The 26794-nt window shown below is 39.0% G+C and overlaps 1 protein-coding gene across 1 annotated transcript in view; it reads left to right on the top strand.

The window, feature by feature from the left end:
• LOC113146152 (cadherin-4-like) overlaps positions 1-26794 on the top strand; it is a 214607-nt gene that overhangs the window by 83579 nt on the left and 104234 nt on the right. The window contains exon 3 of the mRNA XM_026333461.1: positions 15277-15300. Coding sequence (XP_026189246.1) covers positions 15277-15300 — 24 coding nt within the window. The remainder of the gene's footprint in view (positions 1-15276; positions 15301-26794) is intronic.

Below are 26794 nucleotides of genomic sequence, written 5' to 3'. Positions count from 1 at the left end.
CTCTCATTTCCTCAATAAGGAGAGGCATCAGCATCTTCCAGCTGGTCTTCAGGGCTCCTTTAAAGTTCCTAGGGCACAGGATGCCTTATTTCTACACTGGCTATGCTTCCTGCTGATAATTATCCCACAGGCTTTGCACAACAATTGAACATGTTCTGCTCAACGGTGAGCTGCCTGTGGATTCTCTCCAGCTGTAATCCATGATTCTTGTGTCTTTAGGGGATTATATGGTGGTTTCAGTATCTGACAGCAGGAGTTACTGGTGTAGAAGATGTATTAAAGAGAGCTGTGGACAAGAGTAGATGAGATTAGTCACATCTACATCAGCATTATCAGTAGCCAAATTGTATGTAATCAAAAATAGACCAAGATTAAATAAAACTGCAGTGCAGTGTCTGAGCCATATGAGCTTTGTTTATAGTGAGGAAACGGGTAAATCTATTGACCTAATGCAGTATAGTGATGTTGCATTATTTTTACCTGGTGGTAGAGACAGTGTGTGAGGGGGCTAAGGAGATGATCTTGATTTGTTATCTCATGCTATGCTAATTTTCTGTGTAATTCATAGTTTCTGGCATGCACTCTTCTCCGCACTTAGGTGTCTTGGCAGCGATTATCTGTTATTGGACAAATGTTTCTTGCTTCATATCCCAAACAGAATTTCAACATATGTTTTTTTTGCTGTGACTTCATTGACGGTTTATTGTTGGAGGAGCCAACTACTGTATAATATGCGGGCCTTCTTAAATATCATTTGTAGCTACATTTTGGTTTTTGACTGCTGATAGTTAGGCCGGGAGAGTGTAGAATCAGTCAAGTGAAGTGACTGGGGACAGGTTTTTCCACCCCCCATAGATTTGTGCCCGTAATGTCACAGTTTTACCTGAGATGTCACCAACTTTGTACCACCAGCCCCATGTCCAGGGGCTTCAGTGGCAGATCTTTAATAAAGAGGGAGCCCCCTGAGTGTTAGTTATGTTTTAGAAAGGGAAGATTGGAGGTTTGAGCGTGTTGTAACAAACAGTCGTCTCTCTCCTTGCTCTCGGTGGGAGCTAAACAGTGTGATGGATTAGGCATGAGGAGTGTCCGCTGGTTTAATGGCAGGTCCAAGGCAGCCTGAGGAAATGGTTTTAATCATATTTGCCTCCTCATTACCCTCCCGTCTGCTGCCTTAGTGCTGCACTGGGATATCAATGGCTGCCCACCAACAACCCCATAAGAGAACAACGCAATGCCAAGTACTATAGACAAGCATCACTCCTTATGAATTCCCTTGGTAAAGTTCAGTGTAACTCCTGTGTAAATGTGCTGAATTATTAAAAAGTGTTAATAATTATTTATTGTAATTACAAATTACTAGGTCTGGCTGATAATGCTACAGTTAGATGTCCACAACTGTGATCTAGAGCAGCGTTACATTTCATGACATTGACTGATCTTACAACATGTAAGATCTGTGGGGTCATCAAGATATTTTGATGCTCTGGAAGGAAAGTCATTATTTCCTTGCAGTATTTCAGGAACAAGACTTTTATCATTGAGAATTAGCTTCGAGGAACAGTTGCTTTTCCATAATGAGAGTGATGACCTTGACGAGAGTGTGTTGGGGATAGACAGCTGGTTCTTAGCTCCACAGAGACCTGCTGGAAGTCTGCTGTGTGACAACGATGCCTATCATTTATTCAGCCACAACCACCTCCTCCTTCATTAACAACTGAAAAATTGCAAAATTGTCAGTATTTGAACCATGGAGGAGGGGATGACAAAGACTTGTCAAACTGTCTGTCTGTCAATTCTTGCCTTGTCTCTTGTCTTCTTCCAGTACTTTTCCCTATGCTCTAATCGCACTATTACCTAGTATTTAAAATTGATTATGCATCTGAGGATTTGGCTGATGTTTTGTTGTTGGGGTTAATCAAAGTGTTTCTGTGTTTGGGGTCAAGGGGATTTAGCTTTAGCAGCCAGACCTGAGTAAAATATAGTAAGGTTTCAGTGTTTGTAAGTTCTAGGTTGGTCTTTCTTCTGTCGTATCTTAGTCATTGATTTGGACCGTGTATGTGTCCCCTGAAATATATTCATTCTTCCTATTATCTCATCTTTTGTATTTTTAGAGAGTGCATTATTTTTTCAGACCCCTCAGTCATTTTTTTGCTTATTGCCGTGAGCAGTGTGAGGGGGCTAATTGCATTTCCAGCAACCTTGTTAATGACAATGCTGTAATGGCTTTCAGCTATTATTGAATTGACTTTCAAACTTGCCACTTTAGTTCACACAACTGCCATTTGCTTAAAAGCTTTGTATGTGTACTTCAGAACAAGCTGGCATGGTTTAATATGTGCAGGTTTAACAGGTTTAATGCTGTGACTAAAATAATTTCACAGAAGATTCCATGGGGGCAAAATTTTCAAATATGTTTTAGCTTTGGTGCAGTGCTTATTGTTTTTTGAGGTCCACTGGTGTAATTGCTGTTTGTCAATAGAGATTCTACTTATAAGGGCATGAAAACCTAAAAGAACATACCAAAGGTCAATAAAAAGTTTTTTGTTTATTTCATTATATCTTACCTGAGTTTTACTTCATTTCAGAAGCGCATTGACTTATCTTGGATATAATTCAACCATGAACTGCATTTGCAAGTAGAATGGAATGTAATAGATGTAGTTGATTATTTTGATGCTGGAATCAGTGGATTGTATGTGTTTTTCAAAGTTTATGTACAGACGTTCACACTAAAACATTTACGATGTATTATTCTGATTTTTAATTCCCACCACCACAAACCAGACTTACACCATCCTCTATCATGTTGCACAATAGTTCCATGTCTTTTGCTTTCTGCATCTTTGTACTAGTGTTTATCTATATGCACACACAAACACACACACACACACACACACACTAATATAGAGAAGTACTGTCTTGTATCATCAAATGTGGGACTAAAGTTTAGTGCTCTAAACCATGGAAAGGAGCCAGGAGCAAAGTGAAACTGTGTCCACTTCTGTCGACCTGTGACTCCTCCAAGACAAATCCAAGCTGGTTGTGAAAAAGGCAGCTTGTGTTCTCAACTCTCTCCTCCTGCTGTTTCATGGTTCATGTTTTCTTCAGCTATTGATGAATACAAAAACAGCTTTTACATTTGATACTTCCACTGTAAATATATTTCTTCATTTCATCTTTTTACTCCATGGCCGCTGAGATTCAAAGATTTGTTCTAATCTACAAAAACCTTGAAGGCTGTGAGTGTGTTTTCTAGAGACTGACTGAGTATGTGTTAGTTATTAATATGCACTTTATTTATGTATCATATACACATACTCGTGTTTTTGAGCGTTGCGGATGCAAGAATATTTCAGTGGGTGTGTCTAGTTGTGTGTTTCTGTGAGTTTTCCATTCCGTAAGTGTGGACTGTATGTGTGTGTGAGTGACAGAGGTGCCTGTTGGGAGTGACAATGTGACAGAGTGTTTTAATCTCTCAGCTGGCCCTGCCTCCCTACATTTCTCCTCTCACGCCACTCACTTCATCTCCAATTCTGTATTTACCCGACTCTTCATTCCACTGGGAAAATATGTCTTGGTTTTCTTAACTTGCCATCTTTTTGTTGTCCTTAAAAATGTTTTATCACTGTTAGCTATCCCACCATCTGAACCTGAACCTCATCCGTCTCCCTCATTCGTTCCCACCATGGGAGTGCTATAGTTCTGCATGCAGAGGACAGCAGATAGTCTTCAAAAACAACAGTGGTAGGATATTTTTTCCCTCTTGTGCCTTACACAGTGGCTTTTGCACTAGAGCAAGCAGGGATAGAAAGAAATGTGATCAGAGCCAAGAAATACCAGGAGGTCCACCAGTTTTCCAATATCACTAAGGACTCATTCACCTGATCTGTTCTTGTTGAGCTGTTGATGCTTGGCTCTTTCTTTCCAACTGACTAACCATTCTTTCCACACACTGGGCGATTTAAGGCTTCACTGAAAAGATGATGGGCCTCAGGTGTGTCCAGGTCTAAAGCTGGATTTATTCTTCTGCACAGGGGTATTGCAGCTTCTGGAGGTATGGCCAGATCTGAAAAAAAAAAAAATTCTCTAAAGATCCCACATGGAGGCCACAAGAGGTACAATTGGGCCACTCAAACTGCATGTGTTTTTATTTATTTGTTTGTTTATTTATTTGTTTGTGACACAGTGTGTTCATATTTTCAAAACGGAAAGGATTAAAAACAACAAAAAGGTGCTGTTAATCGGGCCTGACCCGGTTTACACTGTAAAATTTTCGATCCTTATATATTCTATTTTATATTGAAGGCAGCAAAAACTGAGCATGAGGTCAGTAAGTTTGTTCTTTAGTAACTCTAGAGCTAACTTGTGATCTGCAGTTGTAAAGCTTTTTGCAGTGTGAGCATTTTCATCATCCTCTCACTAAGTGAGGGACAGAGTATAAACATGTTAACTTTGGCAGCAAAATGATTACACAGTCTCTAGTATCCTGACATGTTTCTATTTTGTAATCTTGCAAAGCCATTTCCAGGTCACATTTTTGTGCAGTCACTCTACAATATATCACAAAGTGACTGAAAGATCGTAAACACATGACATTTTTTAGTTGTAATAAATGTATAACATGGCCTAATGGGACATGACGCATCCATCTAGTGCTGGCAGTCTGTCTTTAACAGCCATTAGGCAGCAGCACTTTGAGTGGATAGTGTCTTGCTTCAGTCACCTCATCCTCTGCTCTCGATTCTGAATGAGATATGCAGGTGCTGTAGCAGTCAATTTCACTGGCCCTGAGGCTATTGTGTCGCTGGTTTTCATGTTCTGCTATAATGCATCCATAAGTGGTGTATAGAAACTCTGTGGTGATGCACGGTCAAAGTATTAACCACACTTGTGTCATATTTTGATATACAACGCACTGTGGAAATGTGTCACTGGACATCACATTGACAGACTGTGATTATCTAATATTTTTGGAGTGGAAAGAAGCAGTAGATACGTCCTTATTGCTGCATGTTTCACATTGGCTCCCTGGGTGGATGGATGGGTGATGTTGACATTTGATGTTAAAAGCTGCACATTTTAACACATGATTCATGAGCAATTCATGGTGTTTTCTTCAGACTGACTTTATTTATGTTTGATAACTAAAGACATTGGTTATGTTGACTTTTAATTTCAGTTTATATTTTTCCAGTCTTAAGTGATGGACCATGCAAAAATGTTTTAAAAGCTTAAAAACTAGGTCTTCCTGACTTGAACTTGAACCTGTTGTCTAATTCACATGCAATTAGCTGCCGCTTCAGTAAGCAGGACCCAGTCATATCACACACATAGGTTTGTAGTAGTGTGATGCATGCAGTTCTACAGGATTGACTTCACGCACTGCATCCTCCATCATCCCAGAACAAAAAATGCACAAATGAGTAAATACATGAAAAATATATTTTTTTATGGCGGAAAGACCTAGAGTGTAATGATATTGAGCTTTTAGCACACCAGTGTAAAATAATAGATTGGATTCAGAATATTTTTTTAAAGTTATAATAGAGGTATAATAAATACCAAGTACAATTGTTATCTGTACTGGTTATAGCCTTCCTAGTGTAGTTTGATTTAGAACAGGTCACAGAGTTTTAAAATTTTCTGTATGCATTTAGTGTTTTCATGGCTAAACTGAGCAGAACAATGTGTATTATAATGTTCAGTTGAATATGTGAAATAAATGAAGTATGATGTATATTTAGTGTCTTTTTATGCCTGAAAGAAATGGAAAATGACAGCAAAATTGGAATGACATTATTCTGCTTACAATTTTTTACGTCCTTTTTTATTTCAACGATTTGTCTTTTTTTTTAAAAATACCATCCAATGTAATTGTTCCTGGAAATGATAACATACTGCCTGTTGTTCTGACAGTCAGACTAAAAGCATTGACATTTATGCCTCGCCTACATGTAGTTTTATTGTTTTTTATCATATGTCACAAATAAGAATAGGACAATATTTATATGTATTGTTATATTGAAGTTGCAAATAAGTTCCAAGAGTTTTACACTGTGTGAGCTGACTGAATGAGCAGGATGGAGATGCACAACATAGTCTGCAAACTTTGTAGTTCTTTTTCTCTTGCTCAAACCTTTTCTTTATTATTATGATTATATTTTATACAGACAAGCACAGAAGGTGAAAATAAGAATATATTTATAATTCCTTCCATGCATGGGTATAGGGAATAATAAGCAATAAACATTTATATAAGAAAGCAATGCCTCACTAAAACATTTTCTGAGCAAATTTGTGTTACAGAGATTATTGCATTTGATACTGTATTTTGTGGTAAAATGTAATTCAACATAAGTTCCTTAAATTTAAATGATAAGATATGACAATAATTCAGAGTTCAGTTGGGTTTGAGATTAACAGCTTTCCTCCATCTCCTTTTTTATTCCCTCCATCAAATACGTATAGCTGACTGACTTAAGAGCACCCGCTGCTGTTGTAGCATCCAGTTTTACCTTCTATCTGTTCTTCTCTCCTTTCTAAAGGAAAAAAAACACTAATGTAAAAATATGTGTAAAAGACTAATAAATGTCTGATCTTCATTTCAACAGCTAGGTTATAAAAGAAGGAAACTACATATTCTCTTTGCTAATACTTTTTTTTGTTTTGTTTTGTTTTTTGACTTCTCATGTAAACAAAATAACCCAAGTAAATGAAAACATTTTATTGTTGCTGCAGTCTTTGTTTTGATATTGAAGCTTCCTGTCAGGATGTGCTGTGTGTGCGTGTGTCTGTGTGTGTAAGCTTGTTTGTGCATTTGTCTTTGTGAAACCCATCAAAGTTTTATTTCTTTCAGGATATTAAATATCGCTTTAAGACAGTGTCACCTGCAAAATATCTGCTATTACCCAGAGTGGGCACTCTTCATTACCGTTTTTCAGACAAACAATATCTCTGATGGATGTTGAACATGTTGTTTATGAAAACCATGGACGGGGTAACAGATTAGGCTGTTGAGATGATTCACGAGTATTAGCATGAGGGTATTATACCTACATTATGTTAAATGGACCCTCTTAACTATTGTATTTTTTTTTTGAATGCTGTAATCAGACTGTCCAAAGCTTAGCTGCTCATCACGGTGGATTCATAGAGACAAAGTGGATTTAACAACTTAAACTGTGGGAAAAAATAATAAGTATTTCCCAGTGTAACATAATCAGACATTAAGTTAGTGTCCCCAGGTTCACTAGCAGATGAGTGAGGACGCCACAGTGACAAATGTTTCTTTTATCTCTTGTAATCATATGCTCCTCTTTCATTTTCTCACTTCACATATAATATTTGCATTACAATGTGTTATATAAAACTACCTGTGAGCTACCTGCCAACACTCTACTTCATGCAGTGAGGAAGCAAATGAACAAGGTGATGAAGAGAAGGACATCAAGAAAATTGACTCAAAATAGTTAAGGTCAAGGGTTAGATAAGTAGGGAATAGAACATAAATAAAATGCATAACAGGAATATTAGAAAAATCTCTTCTGCACAGCTTTAGGGGAGGTTAAAAAGGGAGAAGAGTGGGGAGGAGGCCAGAGGTTGCCGCTACTTTTCATCTACTCTCTGATCAGTGGGTGGCAGTGATGACTGATGGAGAAGCATGCTAACTGAAGGTCATATCTGAAGCCGTGTCATTTTAGACTGCCACTGTCGCAGGGGAAAGGACAAATAAAGCCCAGATTGCCGTGTTTATTCGTCCTGTTTTTCTCCGTGGCTTTGTCGATGGAGGAGACAGATGATGCAGTGTGAAGAAAACGGAAGATTGGAATGCCAATAGATGATTCAGAGTTGTCTAAATAGGATTTATCTTCTTGTATTTATTTATTTATTTATTTACAAAAGACATTCTCACACTGATGCTCTCTGATTAATATTCAATTTTAATAACAAAGACTCCTCAAAGCTGTTCTTTGTTATTCTGTCTCCACTGATGTGCTACAATTGGTCAATTCAAATAGTTGATTTCTGTTATATAATATTTTAATGAATTAAATCAATTGATTTGTCTTTTCTCAATACATTGCTGCAATTGAGATAGAGAGTGATAGCAGTATAGAGATAGCATTTCTTCAAATTCATTTAGGTAGGATTTTGGTTATTGGACTGATTATTTTTACAAAAGGGAACAGACAACGGTGGCAATTACATAACAACTAGTCATTAAATCATGTACAACCCAAGCAGGGTGAAATAAATTCCTGGAGGAAACAGGCAGCATGCTTCAGAGTTTGCTTTGCCCAGATTGTCCGACGCTTAAGGACAGCGGTCTGTCGCTGCTCCAATGTCCCTGCAGTCTGGCTGGAACACAGAGCTATTCGTCTGGCGCTGGAACCAGAGCTGGAGCTGGAGTTTCAGATGGGGTTGTTATCCCCCAGGCAGGGCAGAATGCTCACGGCCAGGCGACCTCGCTGCCCAGCCTCTAATATCTGATCAAGAACCATCTGCTGAGGCTGCCAGAACCCACATGCTCCCAATGGCCCTGACCTCTCCAAGGAGAGCCCACTGGGAAATCAAGCTATTAGCAGCCTATTAGAATGATTCTAATCATCATCTGAAAAGAGATGCAGTATAACAAAATTATATTATCATCATAGGGATTCCACATTTGCTGCTATATTAATTTAGGAAGAGGCATGGTTCTATTCAGCCACTGCTTCTCCCTCACTCCGGTTCTGTCACTCTTTGTCATCTATGTTGAGAACATGATCGGCATTTTTTATAGTTCTTTTTCCCCAACTCACAAAAAAATGCAGCTTGTAGTAAAAGGAATGGGTATCTATTCAATTAAAAGAACCACATTTTTGTAATAGGTAATCTTATTCCTGTTGATTGCCTCATTGACAGATATATTCTTGGGCAATAAAGCAATTAGCATGGATTTTGTTTTTAATGCACAAATAAATTTGTTTAGGAAATTCAGGCATAGTGGTCATTATAATCTAGCATTTATCGAGTGTTTATGTTACATTGACAAGATGTTTCATGAGTAGACGTGTAGACGAGAGTATGCATGTGTACACCAAAGAAAGTATGTAGAAGTTGTCAGAAGTGCAGTTCACATGAAGTTTTAATGGCCTGTGCAAACAGCTTCTATTCCTAGTGTGTGTCGCACAGCACCATTCGCCAAGCCTTGATAACAGTTGGTTAATGGGTAATGTGCCACACAAGAGTGATGCTGCACTTTCTGTTTTCATTTTGTTGCTGTAGTGCAGTAATTAATCCAGCTGAACCCTTTGTGCTCACAAAATAAATGCTTTCCATTTTCATTAATAGACAACTCATTAGTACATAATGAGCAAGAAGGCAGCACTCCCCGCTCTCCCTGTGCAGTATGTAGCAGATGAGCATGCGCTACACTCAGCTAATTAAAACCTAGGGTTGTGTTCTGTCTCTTTCTTTTCTTCTCTGGTAAGAGCACAGGCATGTGCTTTTAAAGAATTAGTTTAATAAATCACAGTATGTAGGTGTTTTACATACCAGGGGAAGAAAACAATACAGTTCAGTTCAGTTTATATATGTCAGTATAGCATGTACTGCAGCAGCTTGCTATTGCAAAATTTAAACCGTTAATTACGACAGTATGCTTGCCTCTTATAAACTCAGTGAAGATGAATCTCAGTTCCATGCTGTATTTTTGTCAACTGTTTAAATCCCACCAACTTAACATTGAAATCTATCTCTCTTTGGTTAAACACACTAAAGTTTCAATATAATGATTAAAGGCACTGTCTTTGGCTGTGATTGACTTTTCCTCTGGACTGTAATTTGGGACTTCCTTCTAAAGGTGACATTCTCCAATCACCTGTTGTCGCTTGCAAAATAACTGTTTTTTTTTTTTGTTCTTAATAGATGTGGAGGGAAGTTATCCTCTGTGAACTCTGAGGATATAATTTTCCCAGAAATGTAAATTGTCAGTCAACAATACAAGAAACTTTCTAGCACAAATGAAATACAACTAGTGTATATTGGTGTAAAACATATTAAGAAATCCGTGTTTGGATTAGGGTGTTTACGTGTTCTATCTAAGTATATATGGTTTGGGTTTTTTTTTTTTTTTTTGTCCAGCTGACATGAACTATACATCTACGTCTTACATAGTGGAGTATAGTTCCAAGTGATGGGTTGTCAGAGATTAACAGCTACAGTGTCGGAATTAATCCTAATTACATTATAGTGATCATATATCAATAGTGGTTAATTGAATGAAGATGGCTGATTTTTTTTTTTTTTTTTTTCTACTATAGTTTGTGCATTTTACTGTGCACTATCACAAACACACATAGACACATGCATGAATGGACCCATATTTGTTTGCACCCACACATGCATTCATATTAACACAAAGAAAGATATATTCATAAATGCCCACTCAAACCACCTTCCCATGATGATATGGTTTTCATTTGTTTTGATGAAGCGATGATTAGCTATAAGGATTTCTCGCTCCATGATGGGAATAAAATCGAACACAATTTCTGGCTGTAATTAAAACTATCCCCAGAGCGGACTGCTGGAAGGCCACAGCTTTAAGAGGTCAATAGAAGACAGGATTCCAATACAAGTTTAATTCAATCAGTCTGGCATGTTGTACGTAAAGGATTGCAGAGTGACTTCTTAACACCCACAAACACTGAGCATACATTTGCAGTGTGAGAGCCAGTTTGCATCTACAGTATCACCTGTGGGCCTGACTACTCATCATCTCTAATGGGCCATGCACATTACGGGATTTCAGTGACTGCAATAGTTGATTTAATTTAATAACATCTCTTAAATAGTGGTTTTAGTGTGCTTTTAAATGGTAATCATATAACCATTTTTTCTGTGCTCACATTACTGTTTGCGTGCTGAGTTTAATGACCCAAGAGCATCTGAGGACCTCTGAAATCTGACTGTATAACTTTAAGGAATGCACAGCAGCAATCAAAAAATGTTTTCTGTGTCACTCAACTCATAATCGCGTTCCAGCTATATTACAGTTTTAACAACGCAATCTACACCTTAGAAACAGCTACATTCGTGAGGCAAAATGTTCCAGCTGTCCTCACATCAAGTTTCACACTGGAGAAGTGTAACTGTGTTTGACAGTAAACAAGGTTGCACATCTAGAAGAAGAGGTGAAAGAATAAGTGCAAAAGCATATGTTTTTACCTTCAACTAAAAGATCCTGTTTTTGAAGCTGCTTTCATTTTTGCTGATGAAAGTTCTCGCTATCATCATTAACTAAAGTTAAATCCATCACACAATGTTGATGATTTCAGTCTAGTCTGGTGCAGGTATATCAATCCTTCATTTAGACGTATGCAGCAGAAAGAAACAGCTCACTGGTCACAAAGAGCGAAAGCTTTCTCAGTCAAGTTATCTTGCTTGTAATGTTCTAAAATTTGATGCTCACATATAACAGATGGTACATAATGTGCAAGAAGTGCTGACAACAAACTGACGCTGACAATCACGTGTATTTATCAATTTGTACAGCACAGCAAAGCACTTTTTGCACAGTTCGGCAACTTTTGTGTTATTTTTCATGTCTCAGCATTAGAGTATAAAAATGCAACTTCACCTTGATGGAGAATTTTTTTTTCTTTTGGGTGGGTCTGAGTATTGGTTCTTTCAAGCTGCTGGTTACCACAGTTTTAATAGTCACTTCACTGTAGATGAACAGTAACAGCATAAACTCCATGATATGTCTATAGTAGGCTACCTCTATTATCTGTCAAAATGTGGTAACATCCATCACCAATTTATGGTGACAGCATCATTAAATATTAATTATTTTATTTATGATTCTTCTTAAGATCCAGATGATTAGTGTAAACACACTTTCTATATCCATGTCTTTCTTAGCATTTTTACCATGGACATACCATAAAAGCAGATTGTCATTTAGTGCAATTTCAAGTTTCATGTCCTGATGTTTTACTTTCTGATTTATATGTTTAGGATCAAAAAGTAGCCAAGGAGAAAATATGTGCAATTTTATTGGTAATGTATGTTATAAACACCCATGCGAATAATTTGTAATCATTTCGTAGGAATTATATTATTTTAAACCATCAACCTTAACTTTACCAACCTCGCAGATATCCTTTGCAGTGGGAAACATGTGTTGACATATGGCCTGTTTTACATTATAATCCAACCCACAGTAGTGCTGCTGTGGGTGTATGGGCACATCAAAATGCCACTCACATATTCACTGCAAATTAGTCTCCAAATCCATATAAGCCACTGATAGCTGGGGAGAAATGCAGTAATCAATGACAGGGGTTTTCTTTACCTCCTTAAACAGCAGAATTATTAATGTGTGCTGACACCAATCAGCATGAGGTCCCTGCTCCAACCCAGCAAAGTCTACAGAAAGGAGAAGTGTTGTCTCTTCATTATTTATTATCATCAAGCTGATGTTTGTTTATTATTTATCATTATGACAATACTGCTAACAGAGGAGAGTATTTTGTCACATTTTCTTCAAATTTCTCCCCTACCTCAGTGCAGTGGGTTATGTCAGTGTGCATAGAGAAATTGTCACACGGTGGAGCAACCTGCTGTTTACTGCAGATAACTGTGCGCAGGGGCAATTAATTACCTCATAATTGATATTATGCCTTGTTATATTAAAATTAAATCACAGTAAAATTGTGCTGTCTTCAGCTTTTTGGTATCATAAGTTCTTTATCAGAAAGCTCTTCCTTGTTACAGTATATACAGTGTATCCATTCTTCTGCATTTTAGTCAAATGTTTAATTGATAATTACTGAAATGTAAGATGAGCATTTGAAAGGCTTCTACTGGGCAGCACAGCGATGCAGTGATTAGCACTGTCACCTCACAGCAAGATGGTTCTGCGTTTAAACATGGTGCTGACTGAGGCCTTTTTGTTTGTTCTCACTGGGTCTGCACAGATTTTCTCTGGTTGCTTGGGCTTCTTCCCACAATCCAAATACATGCAGGTTTGGTAATTGGTGACTTTAAATAGCCAGTAGGTCTGAACATGAGTAGTTACTGCATGAATAGTTGTCAGTCTCTGTGTCTCAGCTCTGGCAACCTGTCCAGGGTGTACCCCGCTTTTTGCCCAGTGTCATCTTGGATCATCTTGAGCCCTACTGTGGCGCTGAAAATAAGCAATATCATAGGAGCAAGACTTCTGCTGCAGCAGTTTCTTGCTGATCTCTTAATATGCTTCAGAATCCCACTTTAAATGCCTGTAAATGATGACAAGTGCTACAATAAATGAAATGTTTGTCTAATTTCTACTAGTCACCTGTCAGTGTTGTTGTTATAGTTGCTCACACTTGTCAAACTTTGTAGTTTGGCTTACACTATATGTAAGCTCTTTATAAGGTGTTTCTCTGCACATACACGGAGAGATCAACATGGTTTTGGACTAGCTTTACATAACAGTTTTGATTCTGCTTAATGTACAGACATGAAAAAATGTGCAAATTCACAGTTGTTGTTTTGGCTCAGACTCACTTGATGAACGCTGGGACCTGAGGTGTGTTAGCCACTCTAGCTTGTTGTGTATGGTTGTAAATATTAAAATTAAAACTCTTAATCATCTGAAGCTTTAAGGTTCTATATAAAGATTTCTCTCATTGTTGTCATGTCATTATTGTAGGCAGCTGTTGGAACTAAATAGAAATTTTGATGGTGAAAAGCAGGCATGTTTGTCACCTCAGAGGAGATAATTCTCCTTTTTTTTTTGAGGGAAAATGTTTAATAATCTTTAAAAAATTGTTACAACAGTGCACAGTACTACACTTGCCAGAACACATTATTTGAGAGACTGTAGTCTTTCTTTAACATAATAAATGAAAGGGGCCAGTGGCTGTGACATGCTGGATAATACTTTATCAGCTATGTAACTACACTGAAGGTTTTTACTGTGGTGAGAGTTTGTAAGCCTTTGGGCTGAGAAGTAAATGGACTAAGGATTTTTTTGTGATAAGGTTGACTGCACTGGGCTCTGAGAGTGCTTCACTAACTAATTATTTGAAGCCTTCTCTCAGATTAGGGTAGACATGCAATGCTTATGGACAGTGGCGTAGCTGACAGCCACATGTAATAACCAGAGGGCCAATATTTGCTCAAATCCACTGTAACACCTCACAAAAGAAATAAGCCCTAATACTCAGTCCAATCCCACGCCACACTGCCTTGATAAACACAGACGCCACCCCCACAATGGACCCCATCTTTACTCTGGCAATTAGGCAGAGCTTTGGATTATCACTCCCTCAGCCCAGCACACCACAAATCCATCCGGATTCAATTATTCCCCTCCAATGTCTGTGGCCATTTGGGCTTTTTGGGCACATGGCCAGTAGAGAATTTTTTAAAGGATTTGAACTGCTGAAAGTACAAAGTTATAAAATAAAGGGATTTTTCTGTTGTTTTTATTTGTTCTAGCATCCCTGTAAGTTTGACAAGTCTATTAAATAAAAATGAAACCTTGGGAGCTTACAAACACTAGTCCTGGTAAATATTTCATGAAAACAATAAGCTAAATTTACAGTATTTTCCTCCTTCGTAAGCATGTCTCTTTTTTCTTTCTTTTTTTTGTGTAAATATTAAAAAAAAAAAAAAAAAAAAAAAAAAAAAAAACATGATGCAGTACATCCTTCCCTCCAAGCAGCCCATGTTTTGATCTGCGTCTTGTGGGCCTGGAGTGTCTCTAGTGGGCTTAGAGTAAGAACTGAAAGTGCTTACTCAAATGATTTAATTTGCTCTGTCTTGATGCACATCAGTGGCCTTATTTTTACTTATTAGAAAGCTCAGTCAGGGTAAATGTGTCAGTTATCAAGGGTTTCCAGGGGTCAGATGCTCATCTCTATACTTGAGGGCACTGTTCGATGTGTTTCCTCACTGTTTTGTTTCTACTTTTGGTCTCTCCTTTGGACTAGAGAAAAGCTGATATGCATATTTGTGTGGATTGCTCACTGCACCTACTGTGTCACTGTGTGTTTGTGTATTCAGGCACAAATAAGCATGCACAAGTGTGGTAAAGTGGATATTCTTCACAGGTCTGAGATGAGAGACCCCCTCGCAGTTTTGTACAACCCCCCTGTGTGTTTATCCTGTTGGGTGACTCTTTTCCCTGTCTGCAAATGTCTTAACATGGCTGTCATCTCCTGCATTTTATGTGTTTACTACACTACAGCCTGTCAGCTCCTAACACATTCCTCTTTGTGTCTTCTCTTTTTTTATCAACAGATACCACAGTGTCATCACAAAGAGGTAAGACAGCACTCAATCAGTCAGCTGTGGGTCCCTGTGCATTTTGAGATGGGCGGTGTGTTGGTGTGTTGCTCTCTGTGTCTGTGTGTGTTCTCAATTTTTGCTAATGAGATGAAAAACATTTCATGGTGTTGTTGATGTTGATTTGAAATTGAGTCATTCACTGTTTCTGTTACAGAACAATCTGTTTGATTACAAAGTCAATCACTCACACCCACTGTCACCTAGACTAAATTATCCTGCTATCCTGCAATGATAGACAGCACGCGGTCTGTGTTTATGCATTGCTTTCTGTAACTCCTGTGTTCAGACTAATCACAGCTCTGTTTAAACTCCTCCACACTTTCATGTGTATGTTAATATCAGGTTGGGGAGGTGATTGTTTTGCATAGTGGATCTTCAGGGACAGATGGGAGGTGCAGTGAAGGGAAATGTTTGTAGGAATGTACCTGTCGGCTGTTTTGATTTTCTAAGATGATGTGGCCAGACAGTTAAACTGCCTAAACAGCTCCAGGGGTCTTATTCTGAGTGGCAGCCTGCAGGTGTATACGCCAAGCAGTCCCAGCCCTCTCCTTGTCATAGTGGAGATCCAGCAATGGCAATAGGGTGTGTCACGCTCTGTGATTGCAAAGTGAGAGCAGACAATCAGTCTGGAGAACTCCCTGCTGATTTTGTTGAAACTTTCTTTGATTCCCTGCTGTGCTTAAGAACTTAGGCATTGTTTTGTATGAGGTCTTACCAGAGCAGGTGAAAATGTTTTTATTGTCACCTGGATCACATATAATGTGCATAAGATATATATTTGAAAATCCTGAGCAGAATGTCTTGAGGAACATGGTGACATTTTTCACCTTTCAAAGCTTACAATGATACAGGGTAAGATCATTATGTACATTTGTGCTACAGCTTACACTTAGTTTGCCTACTCTACACACACACATGCGCGCGCACACACTATGTGTGTGATGACTATGTGGTGCACAATGCTGTCAGATGGGCCTATAAAGGTAAGTGATGTGGGTTGCCCGAGCCTCGCTCTCTGATGAATGTTGAAGGGGAGCAGAGGGTGGCTTAGCGTACATCATCCCTCACAGCCGCACTAGCATACGTTTCTGAATAAGGGGGAGATAAATAAGGCGACTCAACCCTACTAGTGAATGAATGCTCACTTTTGTTAGCTTGTGTGTCCATGCTGTGTCGGAATTTTTCTGTGTTTGTATGTCTTTCTTTTCTCGCGCTTCCAATATGTCCATTTCAAATCTGTTTAGTGAGAAGCATCAACAAAAATGTTCACTGTCTATCAGTTCCACACATAGAGAGCGCCTTGGAGAAAAATAGCCCATCATATTCATTCATGCACTCCTGAGTTATAGATAGCTGTGCCGCTATGACAGTGCCATCGGTACGGAAGAACCATGGGGCCTTCAGGCAAAGATAATGAACATAAATCATGTATTTGTGTGTGCACATCGCTTAAAAGACTGGCATGTAATTGTGTGTGCGCATATGTCCCTGTATGTTTTTGTGAATGATGAAGAAAGCGGCACTGGCAATGTCAACAACACAAAGTCTCAATCAATCAATATTCAAGATGAGAAAAACGACCTGTTAAGAGAACAGTGCTACATGTATATTCCTTAGACTAAAGGACTGCACATAGTAATTAGATCTCTTAGTATTCAGATGAATGTTGAATAACCTTTATTGATATTCCTGATCATGATCATGGTTAATACAGGACCTTTTTATAATGTGACCCTAATCTTTAGTTTTCTACTTCTGTGGAACATCACCACTATCTGCTCCCTTACCATGACATCCTTTATCCAACACCTCTCCACACCTTTACACTCTTCCTCTCTTTTCCTCTGCCAAATGAAGTATATTTATGGCACTTGTGCTGGAAAAACAGTCTCTAGGAGATGTCCCTCTAATTTCATTTTCAAAATGCCAGCAATAAATTTATCAAATGGGCTGAATCGAATCATAGTCACACGCAGTGCCATCCGTTATGGGCTGTCCCTCAGGGGCCCGTGGGCGTACTTAAGCCAGCCAAAAACCTCTGCTGGCAGGAGAAAAAGACCGAATGAGAAGGGAGGGGGCCCTGGTAGGAGGAAAACCAGATGAATGTACTGGAGAATTTGGCTGAGAACGAAGATGTGTGCATATCTGTGGGCTTAGATGCATATGTGCAAGCAAGAAATTGCTTGTGTATAAGTGCAGATGCATACGGGTAGACAGAGGTCAATGCTAATTCTTCTCACGCTGGAATCCCAGTTCAGCAATTTGGCTGTCGAAGTGCCAGTGCAATAATTGATTAATTGCAACGCAAGCTAATTGACTGTTTTGCTTGTTTGTGCATTTGTAAATCCCTTTAACTTCAAACACCACTTTAAACTTTATCCCCTCCCTTGCCTCTGAAAACTCCAGGTTCACACGCTCTTGGCCCATACCTCCCCTCCCATTTTTTTACTTCCTCATCCTTTGTTCCTTACTTTGGCACCTTTGCCCCTCTCTTTAAATGTCTTTGTCCCTGATTTACTTTTGTTTTGCCATCTGTGCCGCTGCCTATCTTTCCTTCTACTCTCAGCATTTATCACTGTGCAGGTTAAGCCAGGCGTGAGCGAGGGTAAAGCAGCTTAATACTAACAGGGCTAATGAAGTCAGGCCCTGCATTCCTCTGACAGGGATCAGTGGCGCTACTCTGAGAAGCTTGTCAGTATTTAATGATTAGATGAAACATTCAGACACCTGCAATGAGAAGAGAGGCACATTGATTGGTACTGTAGTAATACCCAATTGTGGTCTCTCTTAAACATTTTATGCATGTGATTTCCTCGTCGCACAGACACATACAGTACATACACACGCTCAAGTGCGAGTACAAGTACACATACACTCCCCACTCCTCCCACTTTGCAAAAGTGTTGATTTATGACTCAAACATGACATCAAGGGTACCCACAGCAAAGTGATTGGAAGAAAAACGAATGACAGAGAGATTGAGAGAACAAGCAATCTGGCTATTGATTCCTACTGTGTGCAGGAAGGTGGAGAAAAAAGTAAACTGCATGAGAGAGATTTACCCCTCGCCTTGATGAGCAGATTGTAAACAACTCCACACACGCTACTCAAGATGCATGCTGTGATCTATGATTTTTCACTGCTTCTCAGTTCTGCTAAAAAAGCATGATAGGCAATCAATCAACAGGCCAACATCTCTGAACCTTTTTGAACATTTTAAGATTAATTTCCAATTCATTCTAAATCCTGCAAGATTAAGTTCTCCTTCACACTGCCCACGCATGGTAGCTTAATGTGTGATTGTGCTAGAGAGTGTGTTGTCGGTATGTTGGCAAGTGTCTCAGTGTCAAAGTGAAATGCTCTTTGTTTGTGTATTTAAATGCTAAAACTGAAATGACAGATGCAATGGCTGGGTCAGCAAGCTGCCTGTTTGTCAGAGTGAAAGGGTGTCTTTGAGGGCTTTCCTGCTTTCACCCCATTAGCTACACATGCTAATTTACCTGTCAACATATATCTACACAAGGAAGCTACAATCTTCTAAGTTTTTTTTCTGTTTTGTCTCTCTGTCTTCAGCAACACTCCCCTTTTTTTCCTAAATCTCCAGATCTCTCCCTCAGTTTAATATCTGCCTTCCACTGCTAAAATGGAACCAAATTTTGTCTCCACACCAGTAATTTTTCTTCCTCTTGTGAAAGTACCTGTTTGACTCCAGTTGAGGAATCTTGAGACACAGCCTTTGAATTAAATATGTGTGCATTTCTGTAAATGTGTGGCTGCTGAGCTCATGTAGCTTTAGGTTTGAAAAACCTCCTTATGAGTATTTGGGGGGGGAAACTACTTCAAAGTATTTTTTACATGGAAACACTTTCTCCAAATGCGTGAAGTAGCAAAACTACCATGAAGAGTTCTAAACTTACAGTTACAGTCATTGTCGTTCAGATTCCTTCTTTTAAACATGTAATGTCTGAGGATTGAAAACATTCAGTCATTTAGTATGTAATATTTTTTGTGCTGACACACAACTACAGTCAAACATTGGGCCTAAAAATCCCATGTGGTCCACTGTCTATCTGCTATAAATGGTAATTGGTGTAGAATCTCATGCCTAAAGGTTTTAAGTCTATTAGCAATTTACTTTCAATTTATTTTCTTCCTTTCTCTTGCAATGATTTGGTAACCATAATAATTACCTACAGGCTACCTCTGACTGAACAACACAGACTAACAATAAAATTTAGCAAATATTTAACCTGGAGACAAAATACAGAGAGAGAGTCCAAAGAGAGAAAACTAGACTACTGGTTTTTAGATTGGCACTCTGAAGGCGAACCTCACTGTGAGCTTAACTCTCTAAATTGGTAATCCAAATACAGTATTGCTTATGTGAGCTATAAAGCACCTCATATATCCAGCTTCAAAAAGCCACACTACAGCTACATTGTAGTGTGGTGAGTTTGCAGCATTGTTTAGACATATAATAAAAGATAATAAACATTTTACTGATTCTACGTTGTAAACAATGATGTATGAGACCTTGCCAGGGCCTAAACATAATGCAATTAAAGCCTCATCCTGGGTGCTGAAGTGTTTCCTGCCTTTTAAGAAGTGCTCATTGGAAGAGGTGGTAGAAACTAGTCCTCACCTGACATCTGTCATTATAAAACCAAACCCTTCACAAGCGTAGACATTTTTATTCTCATTCAGCTGACTTTATTTGGTTATGGTTGTTACCACAGCATTAACACTCTCTAGTTAAATCCATAAATAAAAGCATCTTGAATGTAGCGAGTCAGATCTATTGCACATATGACTGTAGCATAAGATTTTGGACATTCTTGACAGCATTTTTTTCAAGAATCATCCCTTAGGCTTTTCCCCAATCCCACCAGCATGTTGATACTTTTGGTGTGAAACCATCATCATATACCTATGCACTGAGCAACTAGCATTGCTGTAGATATACGCTGCATCTACACAGGTGGGTAGAATGAGCAATCTGTTAGCAGACCAGCTCCAGTGCTCCATGTGTGTCTACAGAGGAGGCATTCAGGCACAAGTTGTAGACCACCTGTGTTTGGGAAGTGCTCAAAGCCCAGTACATGTTACATGTGAGGTCTGAAGTACAAAAATTCACTTTGGGCTGCATTCACAGGTAAATGCCCTGTGTAGACAGCAGGACTGAGTGAAATGGAAGTGTGTCTATTCTGTCAGACCCCAGCTGAATCTGTTTGAGTCTTGCCTCCCTCTCTCACCTTTTAATGCCAGTCTTGTCTTCTGTCCCTACATTATAATAATAGCGTATTGAATGAAACAAGACCACTGTCTGTATGTGATGGATTACCATTACAGTCCACTCTTGCAACTAAGGCTTTTATAGAAGTACAGTAGCCTATCTAAGCAACTTTAATTAAATTGTAAAGTTTGAGATTGCAGTTTAAATTTTGCTGTGATTTTCCAAAACTACAACAAAAACTGCCATTTTAAATTGAAATCGAATGTACTTAAATCCTGCTTCCATGTTTTTCTACAGTGAAACTGTACAGAGCCAATGCGTGTATTGTACTAGCAGGAGCTGCTTTTTGGCTTCCTATGTTGTAATAATGACAGAATCAGTATGTGCGAACATGTTTTCTCATTGATGAAACCATGATTACTTTGACCTTTAATTTCTTTTTCCAGCTGTGTGCGCTGCAGGAGAAAGTGTATATCATTGACATGATCTTGTGTATATTGCATCTCTTCAGACAACTAATAAGGACCAGCATATACACATTTTAAATGCCAACAAAAGACACAGAAGCATAATTGCAATCTCCGTGACAGTATTTATGAAAAAAGACCCATGTCGTGAATAGTGTCACTTGCACATGATGTAGAAAGTATTTTTTCTGCAATAATATGAAATGATTTTTGCTATTGCTCATAGGCTGACAATATATTTTGCAAAGCTAAACCCTGTGATGTCTCCAGTTATTCAGAAATAAAGACAAAACCACACAGAGAGCCTCAACACGCCCACATCTTAGACTCATTAAGGATGTCTGGGCATTAAAACATTTTTCAGGCAAAGACTGAGAACAGATACAAGTAGAGACAAGTATAACAAAAAGACTAGAGAGAGAAGTAAACCGATGACCACTCTGTCTTACAGAATCCCTTTTCTTAAGCTTGAGCTGCCAATTAGATACAAGAACAGACTGTTCACTTGATGCATGAACTTAAATTGATATTCTCTGTTATGCTCAGCAGGGTGCAACACTGATTACACTGGTGGATGAAGTTTTCAGGCCATCCATACAGGCTAAGTGTAACTGGCTATGCAGAGATAGACTGTAGCTTATCATAACTGTTCTCTCTTTGGTATACCAGCTCCATTTAAAAGGTGTGCTAGCATGGTATCTGATGGTGTGTGGCAGGTATCTGGAAGATTAGAGCACAGAGATGCTTGTGTGACTGTGGTGTCACAGAGAAACAGAGATGTAGTAATCCCATGCAGAAAATGACTCTTTATCATGATTCAAAAACAGGATGCCTGCTTGGAGTCACTTAGATGATTTATACATCTTTGACTGTTTACTGACAAGATGGCACAGTTGGGATTAAAGCCCTGTAGGGCTGGCATTGCCAAAGATGCGGGTGGCATATTGCACCCAGCAGGACCACTCCTAGGACTGCCCGGCAAAGGGATTTGGCCAGCTTGAATTAGCTCAGCAGGATGAAACAGAGGGATACAGACAGGGAGTTCAAGACAGAGTCCATCAATCTGGGTTCAGTAAACAGACACCTGAGAGACCTGAGAAAGAGCTGATGAGAATCATGGTGAGTGTTGTTCCTACACTGGTGCAGAATTTACAGCAGTGAAATATACAGCAACTAGCCACAACGCTGTTATTTGTCATAAACTCACAGCCAAACTCATCAGCAGTAAATTCCAGATTAGATTTCACATTATTTTTTGGAAGTAGCTTTGACCTTTTTCACTTTTGGATTCCTTCTTACATTCTGAGTGAGGACATGTGAACATTGATTCAAATGTCCATAATGAGATAAATCTCCCAACTCCACAGTCCCACTAATTAAGCAAGTTTCCTCCCTCCACAGTGCCGTGCTCTCAAACCTCGTCAGTTGCTCAAAGGCATGTCACCACAGTAATGGCAGATGGGCATTCTCAAGCCAGAAAGAAATAAGTTGAGATTGTTAAGGAAAAACATACACAGGAGGAAAAGCATAACCAGTTGCCTCTAACAGACTGCTGAGGAAACGTGTCTTTATTCTTTTCTCAGCCTGGTTCATTTCTGTCTGCAGGATGGATCCAATCCAAGAGTTTATTACCAAACTTTCGATGCAAAGCCTGTTCGTTTTCTCACACCAAAGAGGGCCAAGAAAATGAATCAGTCTCTGGACAAATTGGCATCACTAACACGAGCGTAGTGGGAAAAGATTCTCAAATGTAGAAGTCGTGTCACAGAGAGCCTTCAGCTCTTCTCCAGCATCTTTCAGACTTTGATTACTCTTCTAATTTTTGCCATCACTCACACAGTCACTATGCTTCCCATATAGACAATGAGTCTATCTTTTACAATACATGCCCTAAGATCCCTTTAAAGAAATCATTATGTTAGTGCTGTGTTTCTTTGGGATCTGTGTTAACAAACACTGTCAGAGACAGGAGCAGAAGAGTGGATGAAGAAGCATCACATCAGGTATTCAGGCTCCACGTTCCCCTTTTCAAACACCCTGGAATTCCCAAGGTTTATTTCCCTCCCTGCTTTGAAACCAAAAGACTCGGGGAGATGTTCTCCATAGGAGAGAAAAGGCAACCACAGGGAATAAAACAGACATGACGTAAAAGTGTAGGCACAGATGCCTTGCAAGAAAACTTACAGCAAATGGTTAAATATCTACAAGAAAGAAGAATAATCCATGAAATTGCATTATAATACTTTACAAAAGAGACAAGGGCGAGCAGAGAGGATGATTAGGCTGATCAACAAGTCACTTTGGGAATAGTGCCCTGCTCCTCCAATGCCCTGATGAGATCAGGGATTACCCCAGTGGCAAATGATAGAAAATATTTGCAAAATGATTAGTCTACTGTATAAACTCAGATCAATGATTAATTAAAAGAAAACATTTGTTAATTCATTCAACATTATTCATGCATGTCCTATCCCTTTGGTGACATTGCCACTGTGCTCACAGTACTTAGAACACTATGTTTTTTGTGCCACTTTAAGAAACTATTTTACACTCATCACAAATAAGGATAAAAAATGAGTGTGCAAAGCTTCACAAGTTTCCAGTCAGCCAGTTTACCCTGGAGAGAGACATAGCACCTGGGAAGGAAGGTGGGCCCAGATGGATTATTCTCAGCTAATTCCAAGCACAAATCAGCTTGCAGCCATCAATAATTCATGTAGAAGGCTTTGAAAAGTAAACACTGCTTATTCCATTAAGAATCCAGATTGGCACAATGCCATAATGGCACGAATGCTGTACACAACTTAACTCCACATAGACAGATTATGTAGCCACTGCAGAAAAAAATGATTGTGCTGTCTATGGAAATCCGGTGCTCGTTAGAGGAAGTAAAATCTTTTGTAGAACCATAGCCAATGTTACCTGGTGCAACATTTGCATGGAACTGATGGCAAAGACGACAGTAGAGGGAGGCAATTAGAGTGACAGCTGGAGCTGGGATCTGAGTTTTGTGGACTGATCTTTTCTATCAGCTTTGTCATTGTGCACTTTAGACATATGGGAAACTTGCACTGTCTTTCAGTCAATAAATGCACATAGCTTAAATGCTAAAGAGGATCATGCTCCCACTGCATAGTTCAGTTCTGCTCTTCCTTTACTTATATCACTTGCACATTGACTTTCTCTCTCATTTAAATGTACTTTGTAAGGTCTGTTTGTGATACTGAGTCTATGGGGAGTTGCTGGGTGTGTGGTATGTTTATGTAGCTTTTAGCAATTCCCTTTCCTCAACACTGTAATTTTCAGCTGAGCAAATCAAGACAGGGAGTGGTCTTGGTCTGTGCCTGCCTATGATGCTCATTAGAGGAGGTTCATGTACTGTACTTCCACCAGTAGTATTGCAGTCTGTTTGTCTGTATTCTTTTTTCTTTCTTCCTTTTTGAGTTTTGCTCTTCCTTGCAATGCTCTGGAGATGGTCTTCTTAGTATAAACAGCATCTGTCTGGAAGAATAATAACATCTATAATCATTCCCCAGAGTCAACAGTGGAAAGCAGATTTTGTTTTTCTTCATAATACAAAGTTCCAGCTATATTATTTTAGAAACACCACCACAGATTTTTTTTTCATAATACTTCAGTTTCAAATTATAATGACAAGAAGCAATTTATATTAGTATGATATGTATGATACTATCTCTAAACATGTCTTCTTTTTTTTTTTTCTTGTGATGCACACTTATCAGTCCACCAGATGGGGATTTAATGTGCAGTTGCGCAAAACAGAATAAGCTCTTTGCAGTACTGTTTCTTTTAGTATTTGAATGTGTATATTTCAGTCTTTGCTGATTTCTTTTATACTTGCTTCAATGTCACAGATGGTTCCTAAACACTACCCCCTAACAGGTAGAACTCAAACAGCCAGTTCCTATAGGGTCTTACTCATGGGTGGGGGTATTCATATAGGATCATATTTTTATTGCATGTTTTTAGCATATATATTCACATCTCATTGCATAGGGGAGTGGGATAAAAAGAGTTGGATAAGTTCATAAGTGCACGGAACTCTTACTTTGTGTGTGTGTGTGTGTGTGTGTGTACGCACATACATGAACCATGTACATACTCATACTCTATACTCCAGTGTGTGAGTGTTATCACTCTTGTTGCAGCTCACTCTGTTAGTGCGAAGGGATTCCTGTGCTCTTCTCCAAGCCAGAGGAGACCAATTAAAACCATCAGGCAGTGTCAGGAGAGCCAAACTGCTCTCAGAACCTGCAGAGCTGGAGAACAGAGGGTTCAGACTGACTCCATCCTCCTTCTTTAGCTCTGCACTCACTGCCTGCTGACAGGTGGTATAGGGGATAGTGGGACAATTACAGGTAATCTATTTCACGTCTTTTTTTTTTTTCTTTTAGTATTCGTCTCTTCTAAAACATAGTAAATTGAATGTATTTGCATTAATGTGCTCCATACATAAAGATGTATATATACATTACTATAGCGATAATTATTATTGTTGTCTTCCTTCCACTTATTCACAGTCACAATGGGCCTGGCTGCAGCATACAATCGGAAGAAGGTCAGGTCAGTCAATTAGAGGGTTAACACATGTTGACTGCTTATGATTATTCTTTAGCAGTCTCTTAGGCGTCTCTAATCCAGCTTTTTTTTGGTTTGTTGGAGACTGACGACATTTCAGGCTTTTTGGATAATGTGTGCTACATAAATTCAACTTTTTAAAAAATGCATTTCAGGTCTTTCAAAATGGAAAATAACTGAAATGTGTAAATTACATCATGAGTTCCAGTCCAATAATGAATTAATTCAGCTTTAACATGCCCTCACTGTTCGGAAGAATGAAAATATATCCTTCCTTGGCAACTTCTCCTTTTTTGTATGACCATTAGACCAACCAAAACTGAATTATTTAAAAACGAGAAGTTTTCAATGCCATGAGTATGCCTCCATGAATATTTTTAAAACATCCCTGTCTCCCTAATAGAAATGCAGAGACGAGTAGCTGAGATTCAACACACAGGCCTTGCCTCTGGGTGTTATTATTGTGTGGTATTCCTGCAGTCTTCCAGACTAATGCTCCTCTCGTCAGTGATGCTCAACCATACTTTGGGGCTTTGTTATAGCATGGAAGCCAGGGATGTCAAACCCTGTTACAAAATAAGGCACAAATATGAACTTCTTCCTTCTTCACCCCTCCCTCTCCATCCCTCCCGGGGATCACTGCTGCGGAAACGGACCCCTCTCCGTGGTGTCTATACTCAGTAGGTAATAACTCGCTGTTCAGGCTCAGATAAAGAGCTCCATTCATTAAATTGGATGCTCTCTTTCTCCACACAAGTGACACCTATCCCCCAGGAGAGCAGTGGTGAACTAAAGGGCTGAAACTACCGGCACAGCCTTCTCCATCCCTGATTGCCTCCCTCTGAGTTGTTTGGTGGAGGAGCCTAACTCACTCCACAATCCAGCTTCTGAGTCTCATTCTCCATCTGATCTTCATCTCTTTCAGTGGGAGTCCCTAATCTTTTTTTTTTACTTTGTTTTTCATTTCCCTGCTTACTTCTTAATACACTAACTCATTGCCTTTATTATCGCCCGTTACTGACTTTACCTGCACATCTGCATCTGATGCCCTAATCACACCTTAACTCTTTTTTTCAGCTCCGTCAATATGGTGTCTTCCCCCTCACTCTCTTTGACTTTCTTTTTCCTCATCTTTACCATCAGCTTTGATCATTTCTCTTTCCATATACCC

The sequence above is a fragment of the Mastacembelus armatus genome, chromosome 7 (genome assembly GCF_900324485.2).
Source record: "Mastacembelus armatus chromosome 7, fMasArm1.2, whole genome shotgun sequence".
NCBI classification, from domain to species: domain Eukaryota; kingdom Metazoa; phylum Chordata; class Actinopteri; order Synbranchiformes; family Mastacembelidae; genus Mastacembelus; species Mastacembelus armatus.
This window is presented reverse-complemented; position numbering and strand designations above follow the sequence as displayed.